Source organism: Doryrhamphus excisus, linkage group LG4, assembly GCF_037039965.1.
Source record: "Doryrhamphus excisus strain RoL-2023G ecotype Guam linkage group LG4, RoL_Dexc_Guam_v1.1, whole genome shotgun sequence".
Classification (NCBI taxonomy): Eukaryota; Metazoa; Chordata; class Actinopteri; order Syngnathiformes; family Syngnathidae; genus Doryrhamphus; species Doryrhamphus excisus.
Window position 1 is genome coordinate 18,353,635 of NC_136360.1, and position 17,565 is coordinate 18,371,199.

The window sequence follows — 17,565 nt, forward strand, 5'->3', positions numbered from 1 at the left end:
CAACATGCACTGTAGGTGATGAAGTGTGCTTCTACTTAATGATTTGTTTTTCTTGCAGACCGTAACAACATTTTTCATTCTCCTCAAATCTTTTCCACCGGGAAGGTAAAAGCAGATAATAAGCCCCTGGAACAATTGGACAGTGAACCATTAGCTGCTATCTCAAATAATTCCCTTTCCTGAGTCATTTATGCACTGGATGGGGAGGTCCAAATACGACTTGAAGAACAGCGTACGCGGATTCGTACGCGGATCTGTTGAACTGAAAGCACCGGTGTTCGTTTTGGAGCATGAAATTGTCATTTGTTCTGTCGGCGTTACATCAAATGGGAATACGAGGGTCACGCCGGGTTTGCTCGTTGGCACTGAGATTAGTTGAACTTTTTATCAGGCACAATCTCCATGGATAATTACATTTGGCTCACAAAGACAGGCAGAGAATACAGGTGAGCTCATGCTAATCCCAGAGCCATGTTGCCACACAGTGCAAAAGTAAACAATGGGATCTCGTAGTCATGAGGCTGGACAAAAAAAACCAAACCAAAAAAAAAAAACACGAAAACACGAAGCGCATCCATCATGCAGTATGAATCCACACATGCAATTATGTGTGGAAGTGCAGGTGAATATTTCAGTATGAATATTTCAACACACTGTTTCCAGTATGATGCCGTGGAGGTTTTTCTATTTTCATATACAGTATGTTAACATTTTAGTAGATAATTTAGCCGGTGAGCTCGATGCCTCCTGGCCACAGATGACACTTCCTGTACTAGCGATGTGACGTTTACCGGTTAGTCATTCAAGATACCGTGGCTATAACGACCCATAACAAGCACCTCTCCAGGAGTACAATACCTATTAGTACTCGCATTGCAAAACAGCAGTGACATACACTACCGCTCAAAAGTTTGGGATCACTTGGAATTTTTTTTGGGCTTTTTTTTGGTAGTCCTGTTATGAAGTCCAGCATCCTGAAGTCGCCGCTTCACTGTTGATACTGACACTGGTGTTTGACAGCTACTATTTAGTGCAGCTGCCAGGTGACCACCTGTGAGGCGTCTTTGTCTTAAACTACACACTCTCAGATATTTGTCTGCAGCGTTTTTCTGTCCTTGTTAGACCCAGTTTGTGCTATTGCTAAGGATTTTTTTGTCTTTCATGATTACAGTCACCCCTGGTTCAATTGATTGGTTACAGACCTGCCAGCAAATTAATTTCCACGATATAGGATTCCAAGTCGATAAATTGAAAATTTTTGTAAATGGAACATGGAAAATATGTTTATGACTTTGTAAATACGAGGGATTTACGTTGCCAATTTTGATACCAATCATCCATGAGTGAAATTTCCCGATTCCGACACAAATCATATGGAATAATTCTTGTTTGTTTCTTTGTTTCTTCTTGCACAGTTGTGCAGCGTTTTTCTGTCCTTGTTAGACCCAGTTTGTGCTGCTCTCTGAAGGGAGTAGTTAACAGCATGGTAAGAGATTTTTGTTTTAGTTTAGATTTTTAGATTGCTTTTCTAATAATCTATTATCCTTATAAAATGATGAACTTGGATTAGCAGCCATACCAGGAGATTGATGCAGAGGACTGACAGTTGTTGATAGTAGGCCTCTATGCAAAAATGTACATCCTTCTTTGAAAATCATCTCATTCATTTTCATTGTTTGTGAAATGGAAAAAAAAACGTTTGTGAAATGCATGAAAATGTATTTTTCTTTGGAAAACAAAGACATTTGCAAGTGATCCCAAACTTTTGAGCGGTAGTGTACGTATGTTTGTACAATAATCCCTCGTTTATCTCAGTTAATTGGTTCGAGACCCGACTGTTAGAAGGCAATTTTATTTATAAATGGAATATTTTCATAGGTGAAGCGTAGAAAATCTTTTTACCGTCTTCTAAATAAAATTTTCAAGATTATGAGAGCTCTCGAGACATGAACTAACACCCCTACAGGCACCTTTACACTCGTATTATACAATATTTTTTACTCAGTTGTTGTTTATCACCGACATAGTAGTAACAGTGGATTGATGTCATGCGTTAACTTTCTGTGGATGTGTTGTGTTTAGTTTCGTTGCACCGTGAGCAAGTATGTCATTCTGTTTGTAAATGTAGATCCTTCTTTGAAAATCATCTGATTTATTTTCATTGTTTGTGAAATGGATACAAATGTTTGTGAAATGCATGAAAATATTTTTTTCTTTGGAAAACAAAGAAATTTGCAAGTGATCCCAAACTTTTGAGCGGTAGTGTACATGACCCATAAAACCTTGTGACACGCCACAGCCAACCTTACAAGCACGCCTGCTCAACAAAAGCACCACACTCCACTCCCAGAACAAAATATTGAATCATCAGAATACGTCTGATTCTCGGAGACAGGTTGTTTGTCTGTTGATGTAATTATTTTACGACTTAATATTTGTATGCACCCTGAGTTTGCACACTGTGAAAACTGTTGGGTGGCGCCCACATCGGGCGGAGGCTCTGGCGGCCTGTAAATAAACATTGCCTACTTTGAATGAATTCCCTCGTTCTCGTAGTGCAAGCTGAGCTTTTCCTCATATCAGTTTTCCCTCCTCGATATTCCACTTCCAAGCTGTCCACTCGCATGGACATGAGCTAATGTCAATCAATTGTCATTTGGACGTTTACGCACATATGGGACGCAGACTTAAATGCTTCAGAGAGGGCGGAAAGAGGACGAGATAGAAGGGATTACGATGGACGGCAATACGGGGGAGGGTGACATTGACGGTACACCACCAACAACACCAACGCAAGGGTGGTCACGACACCACGAGGTTGGACAGAAGGAAGCGAGAGGGATGGGAGGGAGGAATACAAAGAGGGAAGAGATCCCATCTTCCAAACAACAAACCGAGAGCCTTTGCCACCATCAGCATCCTGCCTTTGATGTGTGCCGCGTTGAAGTCGCGCTAAGATGCGAGGGGGGGGGGATGCTTCTACCGGCCGTGGGAAAGCCGGAGAGGAGAAGGAGCCATCAGCATTATGAAAAGCATCAAGCCCAGAGGCGTATGTAACAGCCACTTTGATGATGCTACCATTTACTTCAGGTGGAGGCGGGGGGGGGGGGGGGGGGTAGCGTTTGCGATGGAAGGGACGCCGTGGAGATGGTTACAGGCTTGGCGACGCTGCAAATGAAGCCAGGCTGTCAAAACCCAAAGCCAAAATCATAAGGCAAAGTAAATTTGGAGGGAAAAAAAGCAAATGAAAGAAAATACGGACGTACAACAAAGCTGTACACCCAGCAGGCGTTGCGGACAGCCAATCGGAAGAAGATGGAGACGATTTTGGTTCTGGTTAGTACGAGGCTGCGGACCTCTTTGCTGGTTTGGTGTACAGCATGGTGACATATACTGACCTGGGCTTGAGACAGCGATAGTGGTGGTGGGTTCAATAATCGCTACAGGGGAGGAGAGGGGGGAGGGAAAGGGGAGGGACAAAAGGACATTCATGTATTATTAACAGAATGGAGACGTAAAATAAAAAAAAAAAAGAAACAAAAGAAGAGCATGCAAGGACAAAAGGACGGGGATGGAGGCAAATCCTCTCCATGCATGAAGGATCAGCGTCTCCGCGGCAAGATGCAACCTCCTCATGCGCATCGGAAAAATTGCTCGGAAACGCCACACCGAGTGAAACGTGTCAATCATACGGCGACCCGAGCGCGTTGAACAAAAAGTCCAGCAGTCTTTCAGAGCTATTACCGGATCTGGAACTGCTAGCGACTTCAACAATCACATCAAGCTGATCTTATTGTTACTCAACATCCATTATGACACAATGGATGCATGGCGGGGCGTCCTGTTACTCGATCTGTGGAGGGACCTCTGGGTCCCAATCTGATTAGCTCCTGAACTCATTTCAGGCTGAGCTGCTGGTGGCGTTCGGGAGATGGAGGAATGGAGCATGCAGGGAATGTGTCAGGACTTTCCTGTTGGAGTGGAAGTGTTAAACGCCACATGGAGTAACAGTCGTAGCCACGGAAACATCTGAAGGCAAAACTGGGACCCCGAAGTTGGGGATGAAACAATGGACCTTTCACTTCCTGATCACCCAAATTAGCATCGAGCAATGGGAGTGTAGCCAGGCTGGTTTCCAAAGTTTAAGAATTGCTTTATTTTGTGTGACCGATCAGTCCCAACAGGGTCCCGTCCCAAGCTGGACGAAGATGATCCCTTTGGGCGATTGGCAGGAAGGTCACTTTTGGAATTGTGCATTCGTAAAAATCATCACTACATCTTTGAATGCATCTTCTGAATGCCTTATATTTGTATTTTACTTCATTTAGCCATTCTATGCTTATATTTTTTTGACAAAACACATCAAATGCTTTGAAAGTTTCCAGAACAAAAAGCAAAATATCAATTCTTGCAATGCAAATCATGGAACAAATATTATCATTGAAGCATAAAGACAAAATAGCGAGCTTTTTATATTTATATAGTGAGCTTTATATGACATATATGCTGTATACAGGGCTTAAGTAAAAAAAAAATCCTGAACACCCCCCCTCCAAAAAAAAACAATAAAAACATTTGTATCAATTTCACACACAATGAAAATGAATGAGATGATTTTCAAAGAAGGATGTACATTTTTGCATAAAGGCCTACTATCAACAACTGTCAGTCCTCTGCATCAATCTCCTGGTATGGCTGCTAATCCAAGTTCATCATTTTATAAGGCTAATAGATGATTAGAAAAGCCATCTAAAAATCCTAACTACTACTACTACTACTTAACTACTCCCTTCAGAGAGCAGCACAAACTGCGTCTAACAAGGACAGAAAAACGCTGCAAAACTGAGCAAGAAGACAAATATCTGAGAGTGTGTAGTTTAAGACAAAGACGCCTCACAGGTCGTCACCTGGCAGTTGCACTAAATAGTAGCCGTCAAACACCAGTGTCAGTATCAACAGTGAAGCGGCGACTTCAGGATGCTGGACTTCATAGCAGGACTGCCAAGAAAAAGCCATATCTCAGACTGATCCCAAAACATTTCCAAGTGATCCCAAACTTGGTGGTCGTGTGTATCAAACCACAAACACGATCAGTCTGAACCAAAAACTACCAAAATATGATTGTGAACATGACCCCCCCACTAACTTAAAGCTACCATATATTGCAGCCGGCGGTTGTGTGGTTAGCGCGCAGACCAGTTGGGAGACCCGCGTTCAATTCCACCCTTGGCCATCTCTGTGTGGAGTTTGCATGTTCTCCCCGTTTCCTCCCACATTCCAAAAACATGCTAGGTTAATTGGCTAACTCCAAATTGTCCATAGGTATGAATGTGAGTGTGAATGGTTGTTTGTCTATATGTGTCCTGTGATTGGCTGGCCACCAGTCCAGGGTGTACCCCGCCTCTCGCCCGAAGACAGCTGGGATAGGCTCCAGCAACCCCCGCGACCCTCGTGAGGATAAGCGGTAGAAAATGAATGAATGAATGAATGAATGCATGAACTATTACATGGTAACCTTGGTTTGCATACGCCCCGGTTAGAATCTTTTCTAAAAATTTGCCGCCATTTGCATATATTTTCCTTCAATTGGTTAGCAACAAAACCCAGGGTGTGTACCCGCTGTCTCCCCTGAGTCAGCTAGGCTGGGATAGGCTCCAGCAACCTCCACGACCCTTGTGAGGATAAGCGGTAGAAAATGAATGAATGAATGAATGAATGAATGAATGAACTATTACATGGTAACCTTGGTTTGCATACGCCCCGGTTAGCATCTTTTTCAGTTAACGTTGAAAATGTACCGCCAAATATTTGCCCCCATTTGCGTATATTTTCCTGCAATTTGGTTAGCAACAAAATCCAGGGTGTGTGCCCGCTGTCTCCCCCCGAGTCAGCTAGGCTGGGATAGGCTCCAGCACCCCTTGCGACCTTCGTGAGGATATGCGGAAGAAAATGAATGAATGAATGAGTTGCAGCATAGACGAGGAAAGTCATGTGATCAACTGCTGGGCCAAAAGCTTGTCCGCGTCATCCATACTGCCGTTCTTTGGTCACACATACAAGCGTTTTTAAATGACTTTGCTATTGTATAACAAGACTAACAGTAATCACTTTCATTGGATTTCATCATTCCGTTTGAAGCTGCAAATGTGTAAGGATCAGCATTCGCATGCCTTTCCGACAACGTATACGAGTGCAGGGACGGGTCCAATGCATCTTCCCTTCAACCAATTTATCGGGGAGCAGACATGTGAAGACAATTCCTTTTTAGTTCTTTTTTCAAATAGACAGGCGGGGGATATCTGTTTAATATTTGAGCATAAATCACCAGTGGATCCTTCCATGAGCTCTCAGACGCTCCAGTTGCTCCATTACTGTCCGGAAGATGTCTTTTGACAGGCAATCTCTCCCTGGTGGATTTGCACAAATGCACACTTTTGCATCCGAGTGCATTGAGGATGACCTCGTATGGATTCTTAACGGCTGATTCATTCATAATTACAATATTGGTGAATTAGCACTGTTTCATTCATATGAGATCACCAATCTAAAATCTGCTTCTGCATGCAAAATAGACAATTTAGACAATACATTTAAATAAAACTTTATTAACATTAACATTTCCTGACCAAGCACAGGTCATTTGAGGGGAAGTATCCATACCTTTGCTGGGAGAGTCATAACATTCATTTACAGCAATGTAGAAATATGTGTTGACTAAGGACCGCATGGATATTAGAGCAAAACAAAACATATTTCACTAATGGGAGATTTGTGACGCAGTGCTACTGCTGCACAGAGCTTACTCAAAGATAAACAAAAAGAGGAATCGTGGGACAAATATAAATCCCAATATGTCAGCTACGACAATAACAAGAAAATATGAAAAGTGAAAAGGATGTACTGTTGCAGCTTTTCTATTAAAGAGACAATTAATCAATTCTTATTATTCAATATTATTGTTTCAAAGAATTTGGTGTCACACTTTATTATTTATCTGATTATTTATCTGAATTTTGGTCTCTGGAACAGTATTATTGTGTTTCAGTTTTTTTTTTCTCTTAATAATAACATATTATAATATAATTAATTACAATGTATGTTATATATAATGGTAATGGTTTTATTTCATTTGAACATGCATCAGATTACAATTGAGTGCATCCCATAATCAGTTCACAGTTCCACATGTCCAAAAGGAGTAGGAAGAAGCAAAGCTTATTAAATCCTACCCCTCCATCTGGTACTTTTACAATCAGTAACTGTTACATTTGTTCACTTCCTGCTTTCTTAATATAGTTGAAGTTTTTTTTTATTAGGGCTCGAGCACTGACCAGTGCGAAAGCCCTATTGTAATCGTTCCGTTTTTTATTCTGACGAAAGGACGGCCATTTTGAGGGCCTTAACATGCCCGAAAACTCACCAAATTTTGCAAGCGCGTCAGGTCTGGCGAAAATTTCGATCTGGTGGGGGTCCCGAAAACAATGTTCCAAAATTGACTCTCTAGCGCCACCTTTAATTTTTGAAAAAATTGGCCCCCGCCACCAGTTTCACCTATCGTCACGAAACTTGGTGGAGACGTCTATCGTGACAGGACGGACCAAAAAGTCTCAAGAACCCATATTGGAAAACGAACAGGAAGTCGGCCATTTTGGATGGCGGCGGCCTTTTTCGTGCCAGAAGTTGGGGTCGTATCTCGACGAACTCCTCCTAGGGGGTTTGACCAAATGAGTCCGTTGTTGCATCAACGGACACTAGACGGATGGCCGACGTTAAATTGCGAAGGATTTTGGGATATTCCATACGATGTGGGCGTGGCACGCCCCCAAATTTTGCCCATTTTCATATGTCCGGGCCTTGCACGCTGAGCGTAACTGTAGACGTGAATAACTTGGCTCCACGTGGTCAGATCTTCATCATACTTGGTACATGTGATCATGGCCCCGCCCCGAAGGTCCCCGTAGGTCACTTCCTGATTTCGTCGCAGCGCCACCTATTGGCGACAGGCTAAAGGCGTGTCATCTACATGAGGCCTTTTCTGCCAGGAGATTCATCAGATGAACATCGGGGTCACAAGGTCACTGCCTGACAGCCTGGTGAAGCCTGTTGATGGACCATGATGCAGGAAAAGCGAACGTGGTGGGCGTGGCCTGGCGGCGAATGCTCAGACCTCGCCATTTACATAGAAAAGGTCATCATTCGCCCGCAAAAGGTCGCATGGGCTTGAAAGCTCATAGGGGGGGTCAGAATCCAGACCTGAGCGGCCTGGTGTGGCCCCCATATGAAACTAAGCCAAATTGACTCACTAGCGCCACCTACAAGTTTTAAAATAATTATCCCTCGCCTCCCGTTGCGCGTATCGGCATGATTTTCGGAGGAGACATCACTCGTGACAGGACGCACAAAAAAGTCTCAAGAACCCATGTTCTAAAACCAACAGGAAGTCGGCCATTTTAGGTGGCGGCGGCCATTTGGGGGCGGATGTATGGGTCGTATCTCGACGAACTCCTCCTAGGGGGTTTGACCGAATGAGTCCGTTGTTGCATCAACGGACACTAGACGGATGGCCCACGTTAAATTGCGAAGGATTTTGGGCCGCTCCATAGGATGTGGGCGTGGCACGCCACCAAACTTTGACCATTTCATATCTGGCCCTGCCTGGTGTCTGGCCTTGCCTTGAAGCAATGTACATCAAAGTCAATACACAGTTTGACTGACAGACTGATGATGTCAGTTGATGGACTATGATGTGTGTAAAGCACATGTGGGGGGCGTGGCCACGGCGAATGGTCAGCCTTCGCCATTGACCATCAAAAGGTCATCATTTGCCTGCAGAAGGTCACAGGCTGCTGAAATCTTACACGTCAGGCCTTAATCCAGGCCTGAGCGCCCTGGTGGTGCTCCCATGTGACACCAATCTAAATTGACACACTAGCGCCACCTAGAAGTTTCAATTCATTATCCCTCGCCACCCGTTACACGTATCACTATGATTTTCGGTGGAGACGTCTATCATGACAGGACGCACTTAACGCTCCAGAAGCCATGTTCAAAACACAGCGCCACCAACTGGTGGACATGTATATCTGCCGTAACTTCCTGATTCATGGTCAGATTGTCTTGAAATTTTTTTTGGTGTGTTCGGTCAATCTCTGGTCTGTTATACTGTGTGTACATAGACTCTATAGCGCCACCAACTGGTGGAAATGTATATAGCCGTAACTTCCTTCCACATGGTCGGATCAGCCTACAAATTTTTCTGGTGGTCTGGGGTACCCTCTGGTCTATGACTGTGTGTGTACATAGACTGTATAGCGCCACCAACTGGTGGAAATGTATATAGCCGTAACTTCCTTCCACATGGTCGGATCAGGCCCAAATTTTTTCTGGTGGTCTGGGGTACCCTCTGGTCTATGACAGTGTGTGTACATAGACTGTATAGCGCCACCAACTGGTGGAAAGGTATATCTGCCGTAACTTCCTTACGCACGGTCGGATCGGCCCCTAATTTTTTCTGTTGGTTCAGGGTACCCTCCGGTCCGTTACCGTGTGGGCGCATACACTCTCTAGCGCCACCCACAGGCGGAAACGTATATCCGCCGCAAGGACCTACCGCGCGGTCCGATCGTCGTGAATTTTTTTATGGCGGTTCGCGGCGTCGGACGGGACGTGACTGCGCACCTGCCTCGCCGCCGCTGTCGCCCCCTCCTGGCGGAAAATTGCAAGTGCCGTGACTCCCTTACCGCTTATCCGCTCGCCGCGGTTTTTCGTACGGCGCGTCCGCGCGCCCGTCCGGTCGCGCGCGCGACCCCGACCCGCGCGTACCCCCGAGCGTGTCGGGGTGCTCGAGCCCGCTCATCACTGCTCGCAGTTTTAATTATTATTATTTTTTGTCCCGTACTGAAGTACAAGTACGGAGTAGTAACTGTAGTAACTGTCAATATAGTGATATACATATATAATATAGTGATATATATAATTATTCAATTGTTATTTTTTCAAAGAAATTGGTGTCACACTTTTTATAACTTATCTGAACTTTGGTCTCTGGAGCAGTATTATTGTGTTTTGGGATTAATTTAATAGTTTTTTTTCCTATTAATAATAATATATTAATATATCATAATAATATCATTAATTATAACATATATTATATATAATCATACATTCCAAATACAATCATTGTTTATTGTGGATAATAGGGTCCAGATCTGGCCGTTATTAATGTAATATATTTGTAGTTAGACCATAGAAAACATAAATAGACATTGCAGTTCCTTGTGATTTTGTAATTATTATTATTTAAAAATATATATTATTTTGCAATCATCTACAACCCTTATGTGAGACATGATCACATATGATCAATATACTATATTGGGTAATAGCAATGTAAATGTGAACATAGGGGTGTTATGTCATGTGTAGAGCTCTCTAATAATGTAAAAAGGCCATATTTCATATTTGTATGCTCTCACTACCATGCTGTTGGATGTATGAATAAGGAAGCCTAATTCAGGTATAACAGGTCTATAAAGAATTATTGACCGCAACCGATGAATGGATCATTGATTTCACCCGTAGAAATGTCCATCCCTCATCTACTTGAAATTCTGTCTTCTGTCCAACCAAGCCATACTTGGTGTTCAAGGCTGTGTTAGTTTTTCTGTGAGCTATAATGTCATTTTTAATTCTTCCCACTGTGTGTACCGTCCTGCGGGCATCCGCTGTGCTCAGTCATGGTGGGATAAACGTTCCCAGATCCAGGAGCTGGTGAAGTGTGGGTGGTGTTAAATTCTAAAGCCTGCTGGGCTGCAGCTCCAGCACATTGTCACAGCACCAAACGTTTCCTCGTCAGAGTGTGACTGGGAACAAAAATGTTAATGGTTTTTCTGATTGCCAAAATATGTAAATGCGAGCATTTAAATGATAAGTGTATGCTGCAACATTTTTAGAGCGCTTTTAGAAGAAGGCATGACGACACATTTACATGTCATACATATGTGAAGGTTTTTAACACAAATAACGCAGTTTTTTTATGGCTTTGAAAGACGTTGCAGGCTACGTCGGTTCATGCTCAATGATGAGAAGTTGAGGTTGTGCACAGAACAAATATGCAAATTAGCACTCAATAACACCATCATAGTATCAGCATTTGGAACCAAATCTGAAGTGAAAGAAAAATACAATGTGGGAGAATGGAAGATGGTGCATTCAAGGACAAAGTGGGACAGGTCAACGCTCACAGCAAACAACATAAATTAGTTTTCATTCATTCATTCACAGACTATATATTTTACACGTAACAGTCCACCTGGTATTATTGTATCTGTAAAATTGTCATGCAATCTGCTATTATTATTTATTATTTTATATTTATATTTAAATATTTAAAAAATAATAAAATATAATAATTACAATAAAATTAAAATAATAATTATTATATTATTATTACGTAAAATATGCAAATATAACAACAATATTATATATAATTAATATAATAATTAGCATTAATATAATAATTTTAATAATCTAATAATAATAATAATAATAATAATAATAATAATAATAATAATAATAATAATAATAATAATAATAATAATAATAATAATAATTATTATTATTATTATTATTATTATTATTATTATTATTATTATTATTATTATTATTATTATTATTATGTGCTTGTGTCCCTTTTTTCAGGAGCACTTTGTAAACAACAGACCATGTCAAAAAACGAAATTGATAAAACCATCAAAAGGTTGGCTCAGGCCATGATGCCAGGTTGTATGTTGAGTTTAAATAAAATACTTTGGAAAGATTGGGCGCGCCGTATTCAAACACTTGGCGGGCCGGATGTGGCCCCCGGGTCGTAGCTTGCCCACCCCTGCGCTAACCACTTGACTACCGTGCAGCTTGTTGATGTAGTTTGTATTTTTTATTTCTTTCTCACTGCACCTGAAAGTTTCCCGACCCACTTCGGCCCTACCTACGTATGTTGAGTTCCCCCCCCCCCCCCCCGAGCTCTTCTATCTACTCTTTGAACTTAAACTGATGGAGCCCAACTGCCATCGATTCAATACCCTGAGAGTCCAATTCCCGGGATGAAGGAATATTCACAGACAGTAACATTGCGTCCCAAAAAAGCAACACACCCATTCAGCGTATGCGTGCGACACAAGAAGTGACGAGTGGGTGCCTCGGGCGTTCAATACGATTTGTTGCTATGACACCGACCTCACCTTTAGCGCTCCTTGACTCGCACGGCACGGGAAAACAGCATCGTCGACAACAATGTCAGACGAGTTGATGCGTCAAAAGGGCAAGCCACACGTGCTGATTGATAGGCGTGACAAACGAACACAATGCTCATTAAGCAAGTAGCCAGCAGTGTCTCTCCCGCCTGAGGGAGGTTGGGTAGTGATGGAGAGGAGGAGAGTTACTCCCTTTTTTTCTCATCAGTCTCTTCTGATTACTACTTGAGGGGGTTGGGAAGAAGACGAGGAAGAAGGAGGAAATGAAGGCGAAGGTATAGGAGAAATCTCCTCTGGGGCTAAGCCGAGGTGGGCTGAGGGGATAAGAGCTTGACCAATTAAGCTGGAGGAGTCTTCGGAAAATTGGAAAGTACAGCTTCACTTCTTTTCATCAAATTTCACTCCTGTCATCACGTGAAATGGGAATCCAAACGGAGTAAATGTGCTTCCCCGGAAACGTGAAAACATATCATTCATAGCTGCATTTGTTCTTCGTCTTTTGATGTCTCAGATGGATCTGAAGCTGCCAAAGCCCTGAGCAGGTTCCGCTAAATCTGCATCAGCAGAACCACAACAGTTTTTCTTTCACCTAAACTGATTATGTTTTTTTTAATCGGCAATATGCAATATGTAATACCTGCTCCGTGTTTGAGATGTTGGGATTACATTACCATTTATTTATGCATATATAATCAGTTTATACCAGTGTGTGTGTGCTGTGTTTGTGGCTGTTCAATTTCACAATAACGACTTTCATCACAGAAACATTTTCCATTTCTGTAAATAATCTGGAATAAGCTCCGACCAGTCCACGGTGTACCCCCTTCTCCCCCAAAGTCAACTGGGATAGACTCCAGTGTATCTCACCAAGAGCGCACACCGGTGTAATGAATCCCGTCCATCTGTGACATCACAAACCTCCAGTTTCTTCTCGAAAAAAAACAAAAAACAGCTTTTCGAGCCATCACAAACTTCTTTCAGGACTCACTTGCAAATACACTACCGCTCAAAAGTTTGGGATCACTTGGAAATGTTTTGGGCCAGTCTGAGATATGGCTTTTTCTTGGCAGTCCTGCTATGAAGTCCAGCATCCTGAAGTCGCCGCTTCACTGTTGATACTGACACTGGTGTTTGACGGCTACTATTTAGTGCAGCTGCCAGGTGACCACCTGTGAGGCGTCTTTGTCTTAAACTACACACTCTCAGATATTTGTCTTCTTGCACAGTTGTGCAGCGTTTTTCTGTCCTTGTTAGACCCAGTTTGTGCTGCTCTCTGAACGGAGTAGTTAACAGCATGGTAAGAGATTTTAGTTTCAGTTTAGATTTTTAGATGGCTTTTCCAGCATGATTTATTAATATATTTTGCATTGTTTTTCTGTCCTTGTTAGACCCAGTTTGTGCTATGCTAAGGATATTTTTGTCTTTCATGATTACAGTCACCCCTGGTTTAATTAATTGGTTACAGACCTGCCAGCGATAAATTAATTTCCACGATATAGGATTCCAAGTCAATAAATGGAATATTTTTGAAGTTGGAGCATGTAAAATCTGTTTATGACTTTGTAAATACGAGGGATTTATGTTGCAGATTTTGATACCAATCATCCATGAGTGAAACTGACCGATTCCGACACCGATCATATGGAATAATTCTTTTTTTTGTTTCTTCTTGCACAGATGTGCATCGTTTTTCTGTCCTTGTTAGACCCAGTTTGTGCTGCTCTCTGAAGGGAGTAGTTAACAGCATGGTAAGAGATTTTAGTTTTAGTTAGGATTTTTAGATGGCTTTTCTAATCATCTATTAGCCTTATAAAAGGACGAACTTGGATTAGCAGCCATACCAGGAGATTGATGCAGAGGACTGACAGTTCTTTGAAAATCATCTCATTCATTTTCATTGTTGTACTTATTCACACTGCAGGTCAATTCCAGGTTTTTATACTGAAAATAGGCAAGTTTCTCCAACTGTGGGGAAAAATTTTTTTTTTTTTGGAACTGATGACTGACTTCAATGTCAAACTACTCTTGACTCCGACTCCTCACCCACATGCTTCTCTGAACAAACACAACAGCAGGTTCCCCAATAACTGCCATCGGCAAGGTTCATGCCCACTCCCTTCTTAATGTCGTAGGCAAAATAATTTGGTTCATTTTAGTTGTTTGTGAAATGGAAAATTGTTTGTGAAATGCATGAAAATGTCTTTTTCTTTAGAAAACAAGGAAATTTGCATGTGATCTCAAACTTTTGAGCGGTAGTGTATGTCTATGCAACCGGGACTAAGTCACAATGGGTTGTTTTTAAAATGCTAGACTTAATTTAACAGCACCACCGGGTGGCGTAGTTGGCAGAAAAGACAGCCCATGTTTTGCCGCGTTTTCATCCTTAGAGTTACGCCAAAGGGTGTCGTCATTTATGTTTGGGACCCACTTGAAAATACAATGAAGCAAAGTCACTGGATTCCGCTTTATTGAAGCTGAAATATCTTTGCTCTTCAGTGGTGTCATTGGTTTTAGCTGTAACCTTTGAAATCAGCCCAAGACAACACTTCCCATTACAGATGACGAGATGAACCGTGACTCTGGACATATTTTGCAGAGAAAGAATAAACACATTTGGAGGGCCTCTGGATGAAAACTACTCCGGCTTCTGTTGCAAATCAACTGCAAATGAAAAACAGGCGCAGCATTTGGGCCATGTGGGCATAATATTGACGATAACATTTTTTATGAACAAGGTACATTTCTTCACTGAGTAGCGATTCCATTGAAACTCAACAACCAGAACCTTTTTGGTTTCGTTTTGAATAAGACAATTGTCATCAAAGGCTGACTTGCTTTTAGTAGTGAAATACAGTAATCCCTCGTTTATTGAAGTTAACTGGTTCCAGAACCAACCCTAATAAGGGGATTTCTTCCTCATGAATTTAATATTTTCATAATTTAAGCATCTTCCCTGGATCTGTCTAGGACCTTCTAAATACCGTATTTTCCAGACTATAAGTCGCACTTTTTTTCATAGGTTAGCTGTTCCTGCGACTTATACTCCAGAGCGACTTATAAATGAAAAAAGTGTTTATATTACATAAACACTGGACACCTTTTCTGTTCATGTTTATTTTTTGTGTAGCTGAATAACCATTGTGTTAGCATATCTTACACCTATTCAGCCTGTTCTCTATTCTTTTAATGTTAGAACTTGCCTTCCAAGAGGACGTAATGCAGGGGTCTCAAACTCAATTTACTTGGGGGCCACTGGAGCTCGGGTCTGGGTGAGACTGGGCCGCATCAGGTTTTCCAAAAAAAAACAAAACAAAACATTTATTAAAAACAAAAAAATGTAAACTTCGCTTTGGTTCCAATTTTCTACAAGAAAAGCTCTGATAAAACATTCCACTGTTCTCAAATATCTTAATTTTTATTGATAAGATGAAAAATTAATAAACAAATCAAGAATAAAGAAAGTCAATCAATCAGTAATAAATAAATAAATATAATAATAATAATAATAAAACGACAAATAATAAAAACTTAACAAACCACATATAGTTGGTGGGTAGACAAATTATTTTTTCAGATTAAAATGAACAAAGCATTATTAGAGCCCAGTAGACATGACAAAACATGACTATAGTCACATTTATACTCTTTTTATTTACAACATATCGAGCAACTGCAGGGTCTTGAGACACATGCTAACTAATGCTAGCGACCTAAACGGTAGCCTTCAAGTTATTTCCTTTAAACTTAAATAGCCAAAAACTTACCACTTCCACACGGATAGGGAGGATAACTATTAACAGTTATTTAACCTTTAACATGAACATTAATCAAACATTTTTTTCTGGGTACATGATACCATACAGCATCCATATCAAACTAACATTAAACTTTCATATCAAGGCGGGGGCCTCAAACTAGTGTCCTGCGGGCCACATTTGGCCCGCGGGCCGTGTGTTTGAGACCCCTGACGTAATGTCTGTTTTGGTCAAGTAATTTGTCCCTGGAAATTCCCTGGAAAAAAATGCAACATATACTCCAGTGCGACTTATGTATGTTTTTTTCTACCTAATTATGCATTTTTGGCCTTGTGCGACTTATACTCTGTAGCGACTTATAGTCCAGAAAATATGGTAGTTCTAACATTATTAGAGCCCTTTAGACATGAAATAACACCCCTATAGTCACCTTTGCACTCCTATTACCCAATATACTCTATAATGTTGGGCAAATCAGTCAATTTCATCCATCCTGGCTAACAAAGAAGCTATCAAAAAGGTCATGTTTTGAAAGGTGTACAGGTGCTACTTAAAGACATTTCAAATGTAATGTATTCACTTAACAACAGAAGAAATTCTATAGCTGAACGACGTGAGAGCGAATCTGTCCTAAAAAATAGGAAGGACTACTCTCCAAGCAGGGTCTATTGAAAGCGTTGTACCGTGACCGTAGCCAGATCATGTTCACAGCCATCATGACAGCACACTCTGTCACGGGGTCAAACAAGCTGGAACGGAATGGTCAAATGGATTGATGGACTGACCCTAACCTTAACCCCGTTTTTATAGGTTTCATCTCATATTGTCGTTTTACCACCCAGTTGACCCAATGTGATGTCGACACATTTCTCGACAGCTATTCAAATACAAGATCAGGAATCATATGAAGCTCTGTCATTATTGCTGAGGTCTGTAAAACTGTACAATCTGTACAAAAAAAATCATCCTTTAGTCTTTGTTGTTTTTATGGTTTACTGTTAGATATTATGCACTCTAATATATCAGTCAAATAACTTCTCATCAGTGCCTTCAGGAAACACTCGCCCTCCATGATATACACACTCACACAGCACAATCAGATTCGTGCAACAGGTAGATGACTCGTGGACAATTACTAGGAGACACACCTTCCTCACTTTCACACAACCAAAAGGCAAAGATCTCGATGTTCGTTCACACCCTAACCAATGGGCAGTGACCAAAATAACTATAAAGTGGTCTTTGGCTGCTGCCCCCACAACGCAACCTGACCTCGAATAAGTGGAAGAAGGCAGATGGATGGATGGATGTTGAGTAATGACGTTCAGCCATTTTGCATGTTTTGTTTTGGCTCCTGTTTGTCCAAACAAAAAGCGACTTACCTACCGTATCTCAGGCTCATGACAGTTTGTTGACAACTTAGTCAGTTGTTGAAACCTGATTACAGAGTGAAAACCCCCCAAGTAAGTTGAGTTTGAGACACTTGACATACACTACCGCTCAAAAGTTTGGGATCCTGGAATTTTTTTGGGCCAGTCTGAGATATGGTTTTTTCTTGG

General features: G+C 41.5%; 1 protein-coding gene across 2 annotated transcripts in view; it reads right to left on the minus strand.

The window, feature by feature from the left end:
• negr1 (neuronal growth regulator 1) overlaps positions 1–17,565 on the minus strand; it is a 193,005-nt gene that overhangs the window by 43,091 nt on the left and 132,349 nt on the right. Inside the window, exon 7 of one of the 2 annotated variants that reach the window (XM_058074094.2) lies at positions 3,399–3,440. The exons of the other annotated variant lie outside the window; for it this stretch is intronic. Within the exon in view, the coding sequence (XP_057930077.2) occupies positions 3,399–3,440 (42 nt within the window). The remainder of the gene's footprint in view (positions 1–3,398; positions 3,441–17,565) is intronic. 2 annotated transcript variants of the gene reach the window in all.